Source organism: Lonchura striata, chromosome 1, assembly GCF_046129695.1.
Source record: "Lonchura striata isolate bLonStr1 chromosome 1, bLonStr1.mat, whole genome shotgun sequence".
NCBI lineage: Eukaryota > Metazoa > Chordata > Aves > Passeriformes > Estrildidae > Lonchura > Lonchura striata.
The window spans coordinates 55,291,682-55,308,176 of record NC_134603.1 but is presented as its reverse complement, the minus strand read 5'-3'; the positions used below and the strand labels follow the sequence as shown (position 1 = coordinate 55,308,176).

Genomic DNA, 16,495 nt, shown 5'->3' with positions numbered 1-16,495 from the left:
GCTACTAGCATCCTTTAATTTTCTTTTCCCCTTTTCTTTCTTTAAAAGTGACAATCCTATTAATCTAATTATGATTCATAGCTGGAGAGAGTCAATTAGTTTCAAGTTCTTAAGGACTAGAATTAGAAATTTGAACCTTATACTGGTCATTTGTTCTTCTGCCAATGATTATGACTGCTAGGGAATGATTAGCATGTGACAAAATTTGCATCAAGTGGACTTAAATTAACATTGGCCTAGTTTAAATAAAATATAATATTGCCTATGAATTTTACATTCACAAAGATATCCCCTGAAGTAAAGAAAGATTAAAACAAGTTAGATGGTGTTATTAAACAATTATATACTGTGTGAAAATGTTCAAATTGATAAATATTTACGTATAAACTATGGGAAAAAAACAAGTAGTAAATGGAGAGGCAAAAGAAGATAATCCATTCTTCTGCAAGTGGGAACCAGGAGCATCCACAGTCTCATGTTCTTACAATCTGTCTTGACACTGAAGATAGTCAGATAAAAATACCCCAATAGAAGAAGACACCAATGAACTCCACAAAGGGATGTATGGAGTGATGGGTTTTGTCTTCTCAAATCCTTGTTGTGATGTGGCCCTGTTTTTCTGGGGATGGCTGAATACCTGCCTTCCAATGGGAAGTGGTAAATTCCTTGATTTGCTTTGCTTGTCCATGTGCCTTTTGCTCTTCTTAATTACCTGTCTTTATCTAAACCCATGAGTTTTTTCACTTTTACCCTCCTAATTCTGTCCTCCATCCTGCTGGTGATTAAACCTCAGCAGACATAACGAACCACATAACAGCATTAAACAGACCGATTTTATGATGGCATGACTTTTAAAGAAAGGAAAATGTTGGATTTTTTATTTTAGAAAAAAAGCTTTTTTGCATTCTCAGTGGAAATTATATTAGGACACTTTTGAAATTAAGCTCCCAGGCAATTATTTTATAAATGCTCTTGAATGGCCTGGATAATATTTTCCTAGTGTCAGTCATTTACTTGGTTCAGCATTGCCATATCCAGTAAATGTCTTTCTAATTTAAATGTATTGAGGCCCATCTACAAAAAGACAACCTTTGCTATGACCAGTATTTTAATCTAAAGTCTAATTTGTTTGTCCGAATAATTTTCTTTATGCACAATATACATTATTATACTTAGTGAAATAGTAAGAACATTTAGGACGCTTGCTAAAACACTAAATTATTTAATCTAATTTTACATTGTTTGCATCACTAAGCTTCTATCCAATTCAATTTGGGACCTGTGAGAAAATGTCTCTAGAGTTTTCATGTGTCTTTAAAACACTGTGTGGCAGATATCCTCATTTCAAAGTATAGTCACTGTATCACAGTCTGGAAAATAATTGGATCTTACAAAGAGATGTGAATTTTAATTACTTTGTTAACATGAGAGACTAGCCTACCTACTACTGTTTCAGCTACTGATAGGATCTCTCTCTTGCATTTTAAAAATGAAAATTTCAAAGGAGAGCATAACATCATAGTAAACCACTTGTAATAAACAAATTTATCAAGATTTACTTTTCCTGCTTTACTTTATAAAATAAAGTATTTTATTTCTTTACAATTTCATGATACAATACATATTTTCAAAATTTCTTTACACAATAATTAGTAAATTACATCCTTTGGCTGGAGATGATAGATGCCATAGGCAATCTACTTTTTTTCTCTAGTACAATTGGGTGTCCTATTCCTTGTCATGCCCAAGAATTTGGACACCATGTTTGTGAAAACTATGATAACTAAGTTTGAACACCTTGGAGTGTGCTCATGCTCCAAAAGCAATGATTTTGTCTTGCTTCACAGCCATTGGAGTTAAAAGATTTGTCTCTCAGAAAAGCCAGAAGAATAAAAAAGGAATTTAAATTAGTTCTTTAGAATATGTAATTAAAGTCTTTTTCTGGACATCTATTTTAAAAATTATTTTTGCAAGAGAATTTGAACCACAAATCAGCACATAATTTAATAAAATAGTAAATATAAATATAATTGAAATTTAAATTATACTATAAAACTAATAAAGACAAGATTTAACATCATTTCAATAATTATTTGGTTTCAATCTTCATTTTAAAGTACATTTTCCAGATTTGAAACCATTGATTTATTTTTTATTTTCTCACCTTCTTTTGGTTTGTATTGAATATAACCATTACAAACTAAAAATGTAATAGATGATTATTTCTGCCATGGCTGTTAAACTCAATTTGTGGATTTTGATACAAGTTAGCATGCATATATTTTGATATTAATTCATCTTTCTGTCATTAACTACAGGGGAAAGAAAAAAGGGGATAATTTTATGTTAGATTATTCCTTTATTCTAGTTCACTGTCGCTGTGGAGATTATAGTGCTAAGATGAAGGTGGGGGCAACAAACATTGGGAAAAATGGCTGAGGGCATAAGAATGATTGCTTATTTGGTGATAGAGGTGGCACGTTTCAATTTATTTTGTCTGTGAAGCTATTGCCTGAGCTAAGGAAATTTCTGTACCCTCCTTATCACCAGCATGACTTGCAGTGTTCGGATTTTTTTGTAAACAAAACCAAAAAAAGCATGCTGCCTTTTTTGTAGCTGTTAGCAAGGTCTGACTGCATGGATTGCCTCAGTCTTCCAGTAAAAGACCAAGAGTTTCTGTAGATGGAAATAACTTAATCACTTTGCTGGTTTATCAGCTGGTTAATTCTAGGTCTATCATTATCTCAATGTTTAACAAGCTAGCACCGCTGTGATTCCTCAGTCTTTATCAATACTGAACCACTCCTGACTAAAAGAGCACATTCAGTCAGACTCAAACCAGCTGCTTTGCCTAAAAACATCAGTCTGTAACTGAGCAACAAGGGAGATAGAAGAAATCTTAACAATGAATGCCATATTTTGTCACTTTTTCAGGAATATTGATAGGAACTGAAAGTAGGCTACGACATTTTCAAATTTCGTATTTATTATTCTGGCAGTATCCATTTCAGGATCCAATCATTTTCAAAAATCACAGGCCTTAAATCTGGTATTTATTACAAAGAAGCAGTAGAATTAAATATTTCTGAAGCATCTGAATGACTTTAGAATAACCAGGATTCTTTTGACTCCATTCCAGTTAAGCACTCAAGCTTGTAGAAAGCTAATCGCTTGTATATTAATTAATAAGTTTATACTAACATGTTTGCCACTCAACAGTGATGTGCATAAATACCTAAAGCACTGAAAGCCTATGGAGTTGGTTACTGTAATCAGTGGAGCTACCAGAGGTCTCATGAGTTCCACCATCCCTGCCAGCTGGCTGTGCTCACACTGTCAGGATGTCCTGACACTCACTAAGTAGCCCCAGCTAAAGTTCACAGCTGCTAAGCAGCAGTATTTTATGACAGTTGCCTGCAGTTATGTGTCCACGCATGTCACATCCCTAGGGAAGCATTCTCATCCAGATAACGCCAGCATGTGCTCTTATGCCAGGGCAAGAAGAAAATGCTCATGGTAAAGTTGCTGAAGCAACTTCACAAATTTACTCTGAAGTAAATTTAAATAAATTTTAAAAGTCCAGAGAAAAAGACAACTGTATTCATGTTGTGGAGAAAAGACAAAAAAAATACAACATGCAAGCAGATAGTGCGAAAAAATGGTATGAAAAGGGAGCAGTTAAGCTTTCCATGGACTGGCAAGTCTAAGGGCAACTGAATCAGAGTTAACTGGAATAATTTCACCAGAAGGTATAAATAGGAATATTAAATGGAAACATATATAATAAGGTCAATTAGCTGTTCTGACAGGTTCCTATATCTGATCAATTTGTATATTTGTATGAGTAAAATGACCATTTTTAAAGATTCCTTCATAGAGATAATATTATTAAAAGAAATGAACACAAATTAGACAAGATGTTAGACATTTTTTAAGGACTTCTTCCCCATCAAGATAATACAGTTTGAGGCAATTGTTTGGACAACCTGCAAGTAAATCCCCAAGTCTTCTCTCAATCTGCTAAAAACTCCATCTTCCTAGTCAAAAAAACCTCCTTTTGCTTCAGCCACGTTGGAAAGTTACATGTACACATTACAGGCTTCCTTGTTAGTCATCAAAGTAACTGTATACCTTTTATGTTTTACTGAAGGAAATATAATGCTATTTGGTCCTTCTTGAGCTGACTGGTTCCTGGTTTGAAAATGTCCCTTTCTGACCTTAGAAATTGGAACAGAGTTAGCACTGTCATTACTGCACTCGTATATGTTTGCAGGGATTTTTTAAATAAGGTTGATGCAATTGTTCAGGAAAGCTGGATTTTTTTGTCTGACTCTGCCACAAGATAATACAAATCTGCTAAGTATACATGGAATTATTCCAGCTAGGTCTTTATATAAGTACTGGATAATTTCCTATATCAAGGACATATTACTTCTAAGTGGGGACTATGAAAATCAATGCTAATGAGCCTCCCAGTGACCATAAATCTTGCCTTATGTAAGTAAACACAACTCAGTTAAATATAAACTTTTGCATCCCTTGATGTACAAATGTGATTTACCAGAGCATATTTAGGGGAACTAATATTGTGCTTAAAGCCAGTGAGCTCCTGGGCCAATCTGTACCATATTTGTGTTTCTCCATTCCTCTTCCTTCACGTCTGCATAAGACACTATGCTCTGCTCCCATAGCAACTGCTATTGTTTGTGACCATATCTCTATGTATTTAAAAGGCACCTTGCTTTGCACAAGCCTTTCAGGGTAACCAGTAGGAAATTACTTTTTAAAAATATTTTAAATTCTATTGACATGGAAGAATGAAACAAAGCTGCTGGGACTGTAAGCAAAAGATTCTGTGCCAGACAGGGTTTGTGTTTTCCATCTTGATCCAAATCTAGCAGAAACACACTGAAGTCAAAATCAGAGAAAGAAGCAGCATTTTTGCAACTGCAAATGTACCAGTGCTAACTGAGGAGTAACTACAATTTTTGTTAAACTGAAATTGATAATGAGACGGAGCATCAGTTTTTGGAATTACTTTCTTCTTATCCTCTATCTTACTTGAGGTACTTCTTTCCATTTTAGTACCAGCCTGCTTTACTGAAATCTCAAAAATAGTCTGTATATAATCATGTAACTGACTGAATGCAGTCACAATTTGAAGCAGCTGGAAATGGACATGAACCATAAAAGAGTAGAAAAAATATTTATTTCTATGTACTGATAAAAAATAATTTAATTTTCTCTCTGATGAGAGAATTTGAAAAGATTGTTTGTTTGTCTTTTTCTCTCATCTATTTCCTTGCATTCTGCACCCAAGACAGGCAAAGGTACTTTTGTCTTGCACATAATGGAGACTAGAAATTTTGATGAACTGGAACCATTGCTGACAGATGGTCATGCATATTTTCCTTTTCAGTACTGTGCCAAAACTCATTGGCCCAGCAATAATCAGCAGGAAAATTTAAGCTGGAAACAGAGCAAAGAAAGCAAAAATGCATGGCATATAATTAATTTTGTAATCATTTTCATAAAATTTGTTGCCTGTTACCACTCTTTGATGCTTAGAAGTTTTAAATAACTTTATCCCTTATATAAAATCTTCAGAACACTGTTTAGTTATTAGTATTTATTGCAAAGCTTTGTTTATTTTTTGTAGATGATTAGTGAGCCATCAGAAGTAATTTCTAAAATTGCTGTGTCATTATAGGTCCTAACTTCATTGAGGACCCATGACCCTTCAGCACGAAATTGAATTCAGGCTGCTAGACTTAAGGCTCCAGTGTATACAAAAAAATTTAGCCAATTTAATAGGATTAAATTCTAGATCAAATGAAGAAGTTACACCAATATTAGCTACCCTTAAGCCAATTTAAAAGCATCTGCACAAGGGATTTCATTGATTTAAATCAATTTGAGGATTGATTTAACTAAATTGTTACCATTTCTTTCTGTACACAGGGGACAAGTTACGTGAGTTTTATTTTGGGAACAGTTCATCATCATCTACAATACCATGGATTTCAAATATTATTGATGGAAAGCAGGTAGGTGCCTTCCATTATAAATATTAGGGCTAATGTATAGTGTCTAGGGGATAAGCACGAGATACAGAATAACTGGATAATTACATATCATAAGTATATATTTTTATCTATGTATATTTACAATAAAAGTAAGATGCACAGATATGAAATTAGAAGGTCTGAGAAAGATGTCAGATTCAAGAAAGGACTACAAGGTTGCTATTATGCAATTGATGGTGAATAGAAAGGGTCAATACCATACATATCAAGTTTTGAAATTTTTGTCCTTGACTTGCAAAATCAAGATATTCACAGGTATGTTAAGGTATGCAGCTCAAACCTATGTTTTGTCAACTTTGTCATCATGTCCAGTACTTAATTTTAAGCTTGCACATTTCCTTATGAACACTTCCTAACCTTAATAACTTTATTCATTTTCTTTTGATGGCTCTTGAGCAGCTTACAGCATAACTAAATAATTCAGCATCTGCCCAGCAGCTGTTGGGTCCTTGTATTTCTGCTAGGAATACTAGGCAGGATGTCTAATAGTGACACTTTTGACAATGTCTACTCAGTCTGTAGATAGGTATTCCCTTGGAGCTAAATGTTCTTTCCTTTGGTAACACCAAATTGCAAACTGGTATTCTGTCATTACAGGTGAGATCTGAACTGATGTTTCTGTTTCAGTTCAACCACATCTTGTAAGGGTGGATTGTCTGATGTCAGTCCCTGTTGGTGTATGCCTAATAGCCATGGAAAGCCATGGGAAACTGAAACACACATTTCCACAAGTTTCTATATACCCTCCTGTATACAAAGTACCTCATTACTTACCAGGCCGCTCAATTTGATTGGGTTTTTTATTCCTTTCTTCTTTAACAGAACTGTTGCAAAAGTGTCACTGTGCAAAATAATTTTTTTACTAGTGTCCTTATGTTTTCACATTAATTTTCAATACTGAGCTGTATTTAAGGAACCATGAAAAATTAAGACCTAATTTTTCTTAAAACCTGTCATAAAAGTGAAGATGGATGCCTGAAATATAAAGACTTTAACAAAATATTAAAGAATTCCATAGAAGACCTTAACTTCTTAGAAATCCTTAACTGTATTCCAATGGTTGTAGGAAAGAACTGGAATGCAATCTACTCTTAATAAGATTAAGGAAGTCACGGTTTCCTCAAAGGTCTAAATGCAAATAACTATTTTATTGATTAAACTTCCATTTTTGAAAGTGCCATTTCAAGTATATAGGATGCAGGTGCCCATGAGCTGCAGGGTCACCCCTGTAAAGCACTGGTTTCAGCTGGCTCCAAAATGGACACACCTCAGGGGACAGCTGAACACCTCAGCCAGAGTGGTGATACATCTGAGGAAAGATATTTAAGAAAACCATGAAGCAATGAGAGGTGTGAGGAAAAAATGTGAGAAACAGCCCTGCAAATGACAAGGTGAGGGAAGAAAGAGGGGAAGGAGGTGCTCCATATGCTGGAGCAGAGGTTGCCTGTAGCCCTTGGAGAGACCATATGGGAACAGGTTTATACTGAAAGACTGCAGTTTGTGCACAGAATCCATGTTGGAGAAGTGAGAGAAGGAACAGCAGCAGAGAGAAGATGTTATGGAACGATCACAGCTCCACAGCTCCTCATAAGCCTGTTAGACAGGGGATCAAAGAGGAGACAGGCATGGAGTAGTGAAGCTGAATATGAGAAGTGGAGAGAATCTGTTCTAGGATTTGGTCTTGTTTCTCACTGTATAAATACATTTTTATCAGCAATAAGCTACATTTATTTTCACCAAGTTGAGTCTGTTTTGACAGTAAACATTAAATGATCCCCCTGTCTTTATCTTTGCTCCATTTTATCCCACTGTCCTTTTGAGTGAGAGAGAAATTGGACAGGCATCAGCCAGCCAAATCTGCCCAACACATCAGTGTGAATTATAGTAATGTGGAATGTGTCTGTCCTGGAAAGATCTTTTTCCATATAGATTCTACAATTTCACAGTGTTATGAAGACAACAATACTTTAACATGTTCTGTTTTGGTTTGATTTATAAGGGTTGTCAAAATAGGAAAAAAAGTGACTGTTCTTCATACCTATCACTGCAGTTAAAAAAGGAAGAACATGCTTTTAACTTATATAAAATAGTTGACAGGCTATGATGATCAGAGTGTAAATTGCTGATCACATGCTGTCACTGTTGTTTGCAACAGTAATTTTAAGAAAAAGTCATTAAATCAAAGAGACAATTAAGTTATGAAGTAAAAAAAAATCACAAATATCTACAAAAGCTCTTTCTAGCAGGTATCTGGGTTCGAAATGAAGCCCAAAAAAGTGCATACATGATTGCTTCTTTTGGTGACAATAAATCTCACTCAATTGGTGCATTTAATTTGTTTAGTTCATTACTTTCAGATTTATTTGTTTTACCTCATGATTAGATATAAAATTACCTGATATCTTATTCAGTTTAATGGCATTCAACTGTTAAGAAAAAAAAAATGAACACAATCAAATTCTTTCTCAATTTTTCTTTTTTTTTCAGATAAATCTGCTACAACATAGCAACGTTAGCAACTTTATACAAAAGAAATAGTTTTGGGTTGACGCTTTTTCGTTTTTTCCCCCCACACTTGCAAACTACCTAAAGTTTGCATCTTGTAAAGGAATCAAAGTTTATCAGAAGACTATGAAAATTAATGTAAATATAAGCTAAAAATAGTTAATTTACCTTTTACCATTTGTTTGATAGTAATATCAAAGTTGGAGTATTGGAGGATAACCCAGATATTGAATAATTAAGAAAGATGATGAAAAACCTCTAGAAGCTGTAAAACTTTTATATGGAAAGATTGGAATAATTTTCTTTATAAGTTAGGTAAGCAAGACAGGATCTAGAAAAAAATTGCTTTGTCAGGAACAGGGCAGTATATTTTTTAATTACTAAGTTTGAAATTTAAACCAAATTAAATTATAGTTTGCAATTAAACTACAGTATTCACTGAAGTGAAAAATTCTCATGTCTTAGAGTTTAACCAAACAATAGGCCGATTTCCTAAGTCACCTAGCTCAGTCCTACGAAGCTGTAAAGCCTAAAAATTAAACTTCCTCTGCTCAGAAATTAGGCAAGCTTTTGGATCATCAATATATGTGCTGGGAAAAAGTACTACTAAGTCTTATTACTGTCCACGTCTTACATGTTACACTGATAAGTTTAATTTAATTTCCATTGTTCTGTCTTCAAGGTTATCCAAATGTTCAATATTAAATACTGCTCACACACTTCATTGATTTTATCTTACAAGTTTTTATTTGATTTCTTAAATGCATTCCAGCTTGTTTCACCAAGGTCATTAAGGAAATATTAAATGCAATCAGTCTCAAGATATTCATTATGACTTTCAGAGTTAGTCTAATCATAGTTCATTATTTTTTTCTTGCAATAAGACTATTACCATTTCAACTTTAGGCAATTGAAAAATAAAAAATATATAAAGCTTGTGGAAAGTCCCATCTGTATGTCAAATAAATATTTTTCCCTATAATGTTGCATCAAATGACCCAACATGTAAAGATTTGTTATATTTATCAGTGCTTTACTAGTTATGTTATCCATGGTACATCTGAAAAAAAACCACATATTTTTGATCCCATAATTTTCAATAAATTCTTTCATTATTTTCATATTTCTTCAGTATAAGTTCTTGAGTTTTGACATTTTTGAGATTCATTCTTTCCTGTCTTCACAGAATGTTGTGTTTCCTTACCTCAAATGTTATAATATACTTTTAGAAACTGACATGGCTCATGTTTTATAAATGTTCTTTGACAACTTTGTGATTTTAATTGCCTAGTTCTTTCAATATAAACATGTCCCCTCTTTCACCACTTCTTTTCCAGTATGACCTTCTGCTTGTGTCTATTGGCTTTTAATTTTTCTATGGGACCTTTGGAAGCATCAATGTTATTAGAAAAACATGAGAGAAAACTATAGGTACTCAATTGTTTTGAGTAATGCCTAGATTGCCTTTAATATTTTCCCCATCAAAAATTTCCCTTTCCCCCCTTAATGTATTTATTTATTTTTGCTTCATTTATATGGTTGAGTGAACTGATCCTATTTGGTTTTAAATCCTTTACAACAATGAATATAGATTGGTTTTCTTGGGAGCTCTTACTGACCGCTAAAATAAGCTTTCTCTTTTTAGTCTTCTTTTTTTTCCTTTCATATCACACCATTCAGTTTTGAAGTATTTTACTCTAAGAAATACATATTCTAGATAAATTTTACATCGTTTACCAATAAAAATATCATTCAAATCCAAGCATTACAGTACAGTTCCCTTGATTATTTTCTTTGACTTCTAAGAATTGTCAGCATTGAATTAAAGAAAAAAAAATCCCTGATAATTTTTATGTAGGTCAAATTATTTCCTTGTCATCCAAAGAAAGATTATTTTCTTAGTAATGAATTTTTTGTAGTGTTGATATTCCTCCAAACCAAGGGAAAACAGCTTCCACTCTGCTTAGTTCATTGACATTCTGTGAAGAAATCTGATGGATATCATATTCCAAAGTTATCTAAGACTCACCATAATTAAACCAACATGAAAAAATATTTAGGATGTTACTTATCCAGACCATGAGAACAATTGTAATTAAACCAAAAGATTCTGAAATTTTCTCTTTCCAACGAATGATGGATCCAAGCAAGTAATTTTTCAGAGTTTAGCAGTGTTTTGTTATGATACCCAGATATAACATTGCATGTTTTGAATGCTATCAGGCCTGGAATGAGCGCCAGCACTGGATGTATCCAAGTGTTCCCTAAGAGAGGGATAGCTTCCATTCCACCCTGCTTCCATCCTAGCCTTCCTAACTAGAAGCACATCAACTTTTTTTTATACCAAGAGAAAGAGATCTGAATAATTGTCCTGCTCCAGCAGAATGGAGCAAGTAGCAAGGCTGCTTGATAGGGACCCCTGTGTTTTCTCACAGGATTTCCACATTTTACTACTTCTTTCCTTGATACTTGACCTCCTTTCTGCCACACCTTACTTTCTCTACCCCAACATTCTCCCTGGCAAATAATTTTTCTGTAATTACTTTTTCCCTGTCAGCTCCATTTTTCCATACCTATATCCAGTTTTGATGGTTTCGATACCATTGCCTAGGTAAATTACCCTTATATAGAATTAGTAGTGGGTCTCCAATTATCCCCTGCAGTTACATGTGATGCTTGGCTCCTATAGCCACCCACAGGGATGCAAACATCTGCTTGGCACCATCCCTACCTATTGTCTGGTCATGCTGTCAGGTCATGCCTCTTGTCCTGCCAAGTCCAGAGGTTTATGTGTCACACTTCATTAGTGTAGCAACAGGCCAGTGACTTGGTCACTTCCTGGTGAGATGATGAGGACAGCTCTTTCCATAAAACCATAAAGATCCATAAACTTCAGAAAAGTATTTCTGAACCTTTTTATAACATACTGGTGCAGATTGTCAATAGTGTTACTTTTTAATATGTGATCCAGAATGCTAATCTCATCCAGCCTAAGAATGAATGAAGCATGCTAGGTAACAAAGAAAAAACTTATCTTGTATTTTTTCAAGTGGATTCCTTTTCCTGAGTGTCACACATTATGATTTCCTATCTATAATGCTTCATTTATCACATTTCGTTTTAACAGACTATAGAGAAAGACTCATCTACTGTTTTACATTCATGCACTTGAATGCTGGAGTATTCACACTTAGCACTGATAAGAATGACTTTGACTTGAAAAATAGACTCTTCAAAACGCATTAGCATTTGGGGAAATCAGTTTTCTGAGACTTTCTGATAAGTTTTTAATTCTATTTGAAATATTTTTTAAACTACAGACACAATCTAGAGGAACTCACTTATTTAATACACTCTTGTACAATTTAATACACTTTATTACAATTTAAGTGTCCCTTCATACAAAGGATGTTATAATGTCAGGGCTTTGAGCATTAAAGAAATTATGTATGTGTAATTTTGTTTGATATTAAGCATTTTCATACAGAGGAAAATCCATTACTTTATGCAGAAAAAATGTCTCATATCATTATGAGAGATTATAAACAGTAAATTCCTAATGAACTGCTGTGGATATAATGAATAAACCATAAAATAAACACAATATGACAGTGGTCCTTTGAGCTCCCCTTGAAAACAAGGTCTTTGGCACATTTAATCTGAAAAATCACATTTTTTTATGATATTTTCCTATTGTTGATATTAATCACATATCACGCCATACATTACAAATTCAAAATGTCAGAAAAATTAGATATTAGAATTAAAAGAAATAGAAAAATTAGAAATTATTTGAGACTTCTCCTGTTCTGGTAGTCCTTTTCCCAGAGATGCCATGTGTTAAGAGTTCAGAGGACAAATCAGTGAGCAATGAATCTGGGGTGTCAGGGATAACTTGACAGTGAATTTGTTTGGATTGAACTTGACTGTACTAAAAGTCCTGATAAGAGATTTTAGGAGAAAGAATCTCATTAAAATGGATGAACAGGCATGCACATGCTGTCAGAGAAAGATGCAAATTACCTTTTACTAAACTTGAATGTGCTGTTGGAATTTTTAAAAGTTCTCCTAAGAGACATGCAGAGGGCATTCACCTTTTCTTGACAATTTAGCATGGAAAGAGCAGGCTGAAAAAGCAGTGTTTATTTTGGGAGAGATTGAGTTATATCCATTTTAAAGAATGAGAATTCCTTCCCAAACCTTTATCCCCATGTTCTCTTTCAGGAAAGTATTTGATTTGCTATGTCTTAATTGCAATATGAAGACCTCACGTTTAACTTCAAAAGTATTGACTTTTGATTAATAAAATAATTGCTCAATTAGTCCTAGATTTCTTTTAATCTTTTTATGTCTCAAGATTTTTCAACAGAACATTGATTTGATTTTTAATTTGCTTCACACTTTAGCTCAGTGACTTATATGAATATGCCCTGAATTGCTTTGACAATAATAATATTTATAGCTTTATGTCAACTTCTGTGTATACCTGGAAAACTGTCTATCCTGTCTCAAACCAGGACAAAGCAAATTACAGTATCAGTAATATATCCTTACTGTTTTTCTCAGTTCTTAATTTGGAATGTGTTTTCCAGTAGTCTAGCAGAGTTATTCCTGATTTACATAGGCATGTTAAGAAAACCATGGCCCACAACTGTATGTCACAGACCTAATACTTTCTGTATGCCTGAAATTTTAAAACAAATTTATGTTTTCTGATGTTGAGGTATATGAGCTCTGCTATTCAGATGTAAATGAAATGTACACAAATAATGGAAAATGTTTAATTTAATTTCAGCAACTAAATTGAGTTTACTAAATTACATGAACCTAATAAGGCTGTTAGAGAATAATAAGACAAAAACATTACAATTCACATGTGTCATTAAATTTAGGGAAAAGGGATCCCTGAGAAATAATTTTAAATATTTAAAATAAGAATTGTGGTTGTGAAAATTTAACTAAAAAGATTAACAAAATACATTTTTAGAGCAAGATTTTAGTTTTCTCACAAGGACAATTGGAATTGTTTAATAAATAATGTAAACTCCCCTGGAATGTTAAAAGAGAGTTCACTTTTGCTTTTCTGATTGTTTTATAAGGATTAATTACAAACTCAATTTCATAAAATATAGCATAAATAATTTAAAAATTGATTAAAGTAGTTTCTTTGTAGAAGAAGTTCTAATTTTGTAAACTGAACATAGTCTTTTTCATGTATCTTTATTTTGATTGTGATGCAGAGAAAAAATGCAATATTATGTGGATTAGTAGAAGAAAATATTCAAATCTGTTCCATTTTATTTCAGCAGATAATTTATATTTTGAACACTTTATGATAAAAGTAAAGGTAAGTTTTGATGGAAATCTTGTTTCAAGCTGAAAACCAGAAGCCAGTTCTGGTGTTACATAACCTCCTAACTCCTGTATATCTCCATAAACTACTGTAACAGAAATCTGTACTCTCACCATACAAGAAATATACAAATACAAAAACTTGATAAATATGTCAATGCTGGAAAGTTGAAGTCCTAGATTTCCAAGTGCCTTGTTTGTCTGTAGGTTGTGTTGCATGTCAGTGAGACTTAAATTGACAATATCTGGAGATTATATGTAAAAACAGGGAAGGTAGGGATGGTGGCTCTGTCTACCACAGTTAATTCCTATTCCTTTCAATCAGGACAAGGATTTCAGAAGTGGTAGCTAGCATCCTAAACTAGATGGTTATTTTCATTTCACGTATCTAATAGCTGTAAACTCAGTTTAAAAAAAAGTGTCATATTTATAAGTTTCACTTAAATGTTTAATCTTCTTTGACTCATCCAAGTTTAGTGGAAAATTGTAAATTTAACTCAAGTTCAACCCATAGCTACACATTGTAACACACTTCAGGCCTCTTGTCTGTCAGTATAGTTACTTGCATAGGTTATTTCTACGTAGATTATTCCAGACTTCACAAAAAACATCTGATCACCCATTGAATTCCACTGCAATTTGTGTCATGTTCATTTATCCTGTAAATTTTGCCTCTGGAATTTTATCTCCAACCAAATATTGTACTTCAACTATGAATTTTATCAATGTGGCACTCATGTGGCTTCAAGAATTGAGCCAAGGAAAAACCATACTCCGTGATCTAAATTGATTTTTTTTAAGTCAAAACAATGTGTCTCTAAAATATTGGTATGCAATTTCAATATCACAGTTATTTCCCTTTCACAACACCTTTCCCTAAAAAAGCTGGAGACAAAATATTTCTTCTATTATTCATCCTTTTATCAAACATATTTGGAATACATTAACTTTGGATTTTTAGTCGTCCTTCAACACAGTAATTTTTTTTCCCTGATAAAGATTCTTCAAAAATTTCTTGAATAGAAAAGTTCAAACACCTTATTGTACGATTTCTGTAACACGTATTCTGAAATAAGCCACCTGGGAGTGTCTTTGAAGCTGATGCTTTGATGTGTCATTCATTTTCTTTCATGTTTAGCTGAAATTGCTTCAAAGTCACTGCATTTTGTCCTTATTCTACTTTCCTGTGAATTCATTTGATGTCTGTAGAATCTGGTGTTATCACTGAACTGGTAGAATAAAGTGAACAAAATAAACCATGACTATTTACAGGACAAGAAAAACAACATCAAAATGTTTAAAGTTATTTCAACAGTTAATAATGATTGATATTGGGCAGTAGCTGGATAATCAGTACATTGAATTTCTTTCATTTTATTTTGAATTCAAACTTTCAAAGACATTTTTAGATCTGTTTTATCAAAATGACAGTATTGCAATAAAAGGTGTTTTTTTATGTTTCCTTCTTGACCAATATACTCACGTGGGAAAGAGCCAGCCAAAAAAATCAAATCAGTTCATTCTCCACTGTCAGAGATAGATACTACATGATCACCTGCAGTTACTAAAAAAAATCAAACAAGGAAACTAGAAATTGATTTAATGAAACATTTTTATATTTCATAATTTATTTCCACTTTATATTAATAATGAAAAAAACATTTTATCAGCAAGATGTGATAGACCCACTGTTTGGAAGACTCCAGTTGGATAGTGGAAGGCATAGATTCAAGACACTGATGCATATTTTACATAAACCAAGGAATTTTAGAACTAGCCCATGTATGCCCCTCTTTCCACATCAGTGCTCTAACTAATGATTTGCAACTGTTGTTGCTTTGGTCCTCCTCCGTTTGGATTTACTGTGAAATTCACCCTAGATCTGATGAAGTTCATTACCAATTTTCTTCCAAAATAAAACAATGTTTTTATCAAGTTCTTCAGTGGCTTTGCTATTGACACTGTAAATATATCCAAGAACCAGGTCTTATGTATTAAAAATCTACAGTAAGTGAGTATATTATAAATTCTAGCTACAGCTATTGTCCTCAGGGTGACTTATCTGAATAAACTTCTTTATTGTTAAATATTATTAAGGATGTGTTCAAGTTGACAAACAATTTAAATGACAGCAGAATTCTCTCCACTATTTCAAGATTACACAGAAATGTCAGATTTAGCATGCCACGATATTTCAACCTTATGAGGAGCAGCTGAGGAGTTATTTAGTCTGGAGGAAAGGAGTCTCAGGAGAGAATTTATTGCTCTCTACAACTACCTGGAAAGAGGCTGTAGTGAGGTGGGAGGGGTGGTATCTTCCCTCAAGTAACTAGTGATATGTCAATAGGAAATACCCTCAACTTACATCAGGGAAGATTTAGATTTGATATTAGGAAAAAAATCTTCATGGAAAAGCTGTCAAGTACTGGAGCAGGCTGCCTGGGGAATCACTTGGAGGTAATTAAAGATGTGTAGATGTGGCACTTTGGAACATGGTTTAAAGTAGTGGACTTGACAGTGTTGGGTTAATGGCTTTCTTCAACAGTCTTAGA

The 16,495-nt window shown here is 33.5% G+C and overlaps 1 protein-coding gene across 2 annotated transcripts in view; it reads left to right on the top strand.

The window, feature by feature from the left end:
* Positions 1-16,495, top strand: part of DSEL (dermatan sulfate epimerase like) — a 146,936-nt gene that overhangs the window by 88,088 nt on the left and 42,353 nt on the right. For both annotated transcript variants that reach the window (XM_031503995.2, XM_077784520.1), the window contains exon 3: positions 5,962-6,047. In XM_031503995.2, the coding sequence (XP_031359855.2) occupies positions 5,962-6,047 (86 nt within the window). The remainder of the gene's footprint in view (positions 1-5,961; positions 6,048-16,495) is intronic.